The sequence below is a fragment of the Lissotriton vulgaris genome, chromosome 1_1, assembly GCF_964263255.1.
Source record: "Lissotriton vulgaris chromosome 1_1, aLisVul1.2, whole genome shotgun sequence".
NCBI lineage: Eukaryota > Metazoa > Chordata > Amphibia > Caudata > Salamandridae > Lissotriton > Lissotriton vulgaris.
In genome coordinates, this window is record NC_141685.1 from 1264756791 (window position 1) to 1264761943 (window position 5153).

The 5153-nt window shown below is 47.4% G+C and overlaps 1 protein-coding gene across 1 annotated transcript; it reads right to left on the reverse strand.

Annotated features, from left to right (window-relative positions):
* Positions 1-298: 298 nt before the first annotated feature.
* Positions 299-3493, reverse strand: LOC147748964 (uncharacterized). The gene has a single exon (XM_086936506.1). The coding sequence runs from the start codon at positions 3460-3462 to the stop codon at positions 760-762; it is 2703 nt and encodes a 900-aa protein (XP_086792632.1). The 5' UTR covers positions 3463-3493; the 3' UTR covers positions 299-759.
* Between the last annotated feature and the right edge of the window lie 1660 nt (positions 3494-5153).

Below are 5153 nucleotides of genomic sequence, written 5' to 3' on the forward strand. Positions count from 1 at the left end.
CCAAATTTGAGGAACTAGGGTTCTATGATGACGCTGGCCCCTGGCCTTTCGGTGCAGGTGGTTTAACCACAAGTGTTTTGGACACCGGAAGGAAATGTTTTCAGTACATTATGTTCCGTACAGAACGTCTTGTACTTTTGAAAGAGAACATTTTGTACTTTTGAAAGAGAACATTTTGTACTTTTGAAAGAGAACATCTTGTACCTTTGAAAGAGAACATTTTGTACTTTTGAAAGAGAACATCTTGTACCTTTGAAAGAGAACATCTTGTACCTTTTGAAAGAGAACATCTCCGGAACCTCTTTCTAAACACAATGGTTACATGTTGTACATTACTAAAAAAGGACATTTTTCTGTCACGCACATTTCTACATATTTGAAAGTGTGAATTTCCATGATAGATGCTGTTTATTGCTAGAAATTGCTGCTTATACTTGTGCAAGCTATGTTTCAAAATATAACGTTAGCAGGGGTTTCAGGAAGCTGTACCACGTGTACCAGGGTAAGTGTGTGTGTGTGGGTGTTGGTCTGGGAGCTGACTGTGAAGCTAAACACTCTTTTGAAGGCCTATTTTCACCTTGTTTATTTTGGTGCACAGAAACGTGTGTTTGTAAGCCTGCATGCATAGTGGGCCCTGAGACCTTTATTTACTAATGGAGAAAGCTAGTTATTTTAGCATGTTTTCAGATTTTTATCACGCAGGGCCCACATCAGACCTTCATGTTACTAAGGCTGTCAGAACTCTCCTTTCTGGTGGTGTTAGATGGTAGAACGGGACCCTCCATCATCTGCCCCCTCTTGTTCATTTATGAACACACTTTTAAGTGAGTATTTTGATGAATTTTCTGCTAACGGTGGAATCCATGGCATGTCATTGACATAGCACTTAAAACTAGTTGGACGTGCAACATTTTCGTCTGACCTTAGTAGTTGGATATACTGTTGACCTGATTTGTTGAGCAGGCGCTCATACTGAGTAGCTGTAGTGTCGTTGCTCAGTGTGTCTCTACCTGGGGGAAGAGGTGGGGCTGATGGTACTCCAGAGTGTGTGTCAGGTGGTGCTGGATGTGTACTACATTGTCCTAGCTCGATCATTTGTACCTGTTCTCCATTCCCGTCCCCAGGAGCCCGGTCTATGTCTTCATATTTTGGTGTCTGGTAAATCCCTGTCCTAGCATAATTCATCCCTACCGCTTTTGTACTCAATCTCTTGATACAGTGACTCCCCAGCTGAAAGGCACAACACAGAAAGACCATAATCCCGACTATAGGTATCATCAGCTTTAGAATAGCAGTTAGCCAGGAGGGCATCCAATCAAAGTCGAACCAGTCCGTTGGGATAATGTCTGCAGGGGCACCTCCTTCCTCAATCATTTCTTTTCCCAAGTTAGTCAACTCCTCAATGGCCCTTGATATGGATCCGTTGTCCTCGTCGTTTCCAGGTATGAAAGTGCAGCAGGATTTTCCTATTTGATGACACAGACCTCCATCTTTGGCCGTTAGCATGTCAAGGAAGTAACGATGTTCCAGAACCATTAGTCGTAATGGGCGCAGTTCTTCCCTTATTGCATTTAGGCCATCTCTGGTGCTATTTATTGCTTTCATGACCTCATAGCGGGTTACTTCCAGCCAACGGGCAGTAGCTTGAGTTTGAAACATTGGGAATACCCCTCCGAAGAAAAGCTGGGCCTCGCTAAAGAGGCGGAACTCTTCTGGGACCTTACCACGGGCTTCTCCTGCAAAGTACTCTGCTGCTCGCCGGTGTCGATGGAGGAATGTCAGGTCACCTGTCATTGGATGTGACAGGATGTGGGAAGCATTTGATGCTGGTACGACCAGATGAATTTCATGCAAAGTTACCAAAGTACACAGTCCGAGCCACTGAGGAGGTAGTTGGGGATAGAGGTGCTCTCCGCAAGACCAGTAATAATCCATTAGAGTAGTGGTGCCGAACTGCATGTCGAAGCTGAAAATCGTGGAATTACAATCTGTGTTGTGCCCAACAGCCACCGAGCCATTTCCTATGAAACAAAGAGAAGGGTTTTTCAGTTTGAATCCTTTTTTATGTTCTGGCATTCCTTCCCCACTCCACGTGTACCTCCCGCTTTCCTCAGCCCATATTTGACCACACTTTTCCCCTTCGTTCCAGTCCGCCCAAGGGGGTCCCAAGGCTGCCGCCTTACACCAAAACCCTCCGGGGCTCTGCCACTTGTTGTTAAGGTAGACCTGCGCTAGGAGGCGTAGCATTGTCCTATCCTTGCATGGGCAGTGGTGTTGGCCCGGTGGGTGTGGGTGTTTATATGATAGATCACATCCTGTCCGGGGTGTGTTGTTTGTTATGTACCCACGTTTCCTAATGCCCTGTTCCTGCCAATCCATGTCCGGTACCCCTGTCCTTCGCATTTCTTTGAATTCCTCCCCGAGTTCAGCTAGGTCGGTGACAACCTTGTGCACAGTGTAAATGTAATCCCATGTAGTGGTGTTTACAAAGAGTACTTCCTTTCGGGCTGAAAGGACCCGAATCTGCCCTTTTATCCGGCAGAGGTACAAGTGAAGAAGGCATATGGCTATGTGTGGTGGAACTTCCTTGGGAAAAATCAGTCTGTCAGCCCCTACTGCATGGGGAATGTAGGAACATACGTAGCAAGACTCATTTGTTACTATTTTCCCAACTGCTGTCATGTCCCTGTACCAGGAGTTGTCTACCATAGAGGAGTGGACTGAATGGTCCCTTACTATTTGGGGTAAGCTGAGCATGGGCCCTAGGCCTTCTTGTATTTGCACGAGATGTTGGAATGTTTTTAGCGACATTCCTTTGGGCTTGTGTCTTGTGTCTATATGGGTGCCGGGGACAAACGGGGAGGGGATACGGGGTTTCGACTTTGTCATGTATGGGGGTATGGCGAAGGCAAATCTACGTGGTCTATGGTGGCGGGGAGGGTGTCGACGGGATGCTCGTTCTGTGGCGTTGGTAGCTGTATTCCAGGGACTAGTCCTTTCCTCTGGGCTACCGGGTGAGAGTTCAGGGTGCATACTAATGGACGTGCTGCTAGCAATGCTATTCTCCGGGAGCTCAGGACCTAGTGTGCTGTGTGGTGCTTTCTGCTGTTTGAGTGTGACCGCTGGTACAGTGGATGGAACAATAGGCAGTGAGGCACCTTGGCGGCTTCTATCACTATAACTTTTTACAGCAAGAAAAAAGATATACCAGTTGAATGTTGCTAGTGCCACTCCAACAATAATACAAAACATAAGAACAGTGAGTATACATAACTTTGCTTCATAGGCGCTATATTCGTGGACGTCTTCTTCTTCTTCTTCTTCAATGATGGATGGAACGGTGGATGGGAAGTCGTCGTCCTCATTCAGGGGGATCATGGCCATGTTGTTTCCCTCTTTTAGTCCATTGGCTGTTGCTGCGCAGGTGCAGGATCGAAGCGGACGTCTCTCCTGTGGATCCATGCTTTCCTTTCGCTTATCCGGATGGCAGTTGGAGAAGAGTCAATCACTTCAAAGGGTCCATCGAACTTAGGATCTTTCCAACGCCTGACGTGCCTCCGGATGAAGACGAGAGTTCCAGGACGGATTGGTGGGAGCTCAGGATCGATGGGGCCCTTCTCCTTCCTTTTGGATACCTGGACAGAGAGGAACTGCGCAGCGCGGGTTAGTGTGCACAGGAAGTCATAAAGCTCAGCCTTAACAATCTCAGAGGATGACTCGCTATCAGTTTTGGGCCTGCTGGGAGGGACTGCTACATTTATGGATCGTCCGGTTACAAGTTGGTGGGGGGTGAGGTGGTGATCCGAGCTCGGGGAATTTCTTAATGAGAAGAGGGCCAGTGGGAGACAGTAGAGCCACTTTTTGCCAATGGTGGCGCTAATTTTGCTTATTTTGGTTTTGAGTAAACCGTTGAGGCGCTCACAAATGCCATTGCTTTGGGGGTGGTAAGCGGATGTCAGCTTGTGTCTGATGCCTAGCATTGTGGTGAGAGAGGAGAAGATGGCGTTTGAAAAATGGCTTCCGTTATCAGTCCTGATGGCGGAAGGAATTCCAAATCGGGAGATGACGTCACGGAGCAGGAATGTGGCTGCTGCTTTGGCATCGCAGTGGACGCATGGTCCAGCTTCGATCCACCGTGAGAAGGGGCATACTACCACAATGAGATATCGGTAATTTTGGCACCGATCAATCATGTCGACATAGTCAAGGTGGAGTTCTTTGAATGGGCCAGAAGGTTTAGGAATAGTGGAGGCAACAGTTTTGAGAGTTGGGTTTGGGGAATACTGTTGGCAAATGATGCATTTGTTAACAAATAGCTGTATTAGTTCATAAGCATTGGGAATGAACCAGTCTGCTTGTAATGTGGTGGACATGTTATCTCGGGAGACATGTGCGGGAAGGTGAAGTTGATCTAACGCTACCTGCAGTAAGGCTTGTGGCATGACGGGTTTTCCGGACATGGTCTGTCTGTAAATAAAATCAGCAGGGTCCTGCTGTACTCCCCTCTTTTTCCATAACTCTTTCTCTTGTGGTGGTGCACTTTCTTGTATCTCTCTGAGATGCAATTGGGCAATGAAATCGTATTGTTGTGTGTCATCGAGTGGGCAGGAAGCATTTGGATCAATAGTGTCCTTGGTGGTGTTTGTGTCGTTGTTGTCTGTGTGTGGTGTTAAGGGTACACTGTCTTCGTTTGTCTTTGTCTGTTCTGTTGGTGTTACCGCTTGGGCAAGTAAAATTGGGGTGTTGTGTGGGTCATGCTCAGTGAAAGGAAGGGGGGGTCTGGCTGCAGCTTTGGCTGCCCAGTCTGCCAGAGCGTTGCCTCTGGACACAAAGTCTTGTCCATTCGTGTGAGCAGCACATTTAACAACGGCTACCTCTGTTGGAAGTGACAGGGCTTCTATTAGTTCTTCCAACAACTGTTTGTGACATACTGGTGTTCCATCTGATTTGAGGAACCCGCGCCGTTTCCAGCGCAAGATGCTTGAGTGTGTCGTTGTTGTGACATATGCAGAGTCTGAGTATACAGTGATGCGGTCACCAGCCCCGTTGTTTAAAGCGGCAATTAGTGCCACTAGTTCAGCGGCTTGCGCGGAGTAGTGCGATGGCAATGTAATTTGTTGTACAATGTCTAGGGAGTCAGAGGACTCATGATG

Excerpts from the sequence above, each read along its gene's own strand:
- LOC147748964 (XM_086936506.1), bottom strand. The coding sequence starts at position 3,462 with ATGGATCCACAGGAGAGACGTCCGCTTCGATCCTGCACCTGCGCAGCA.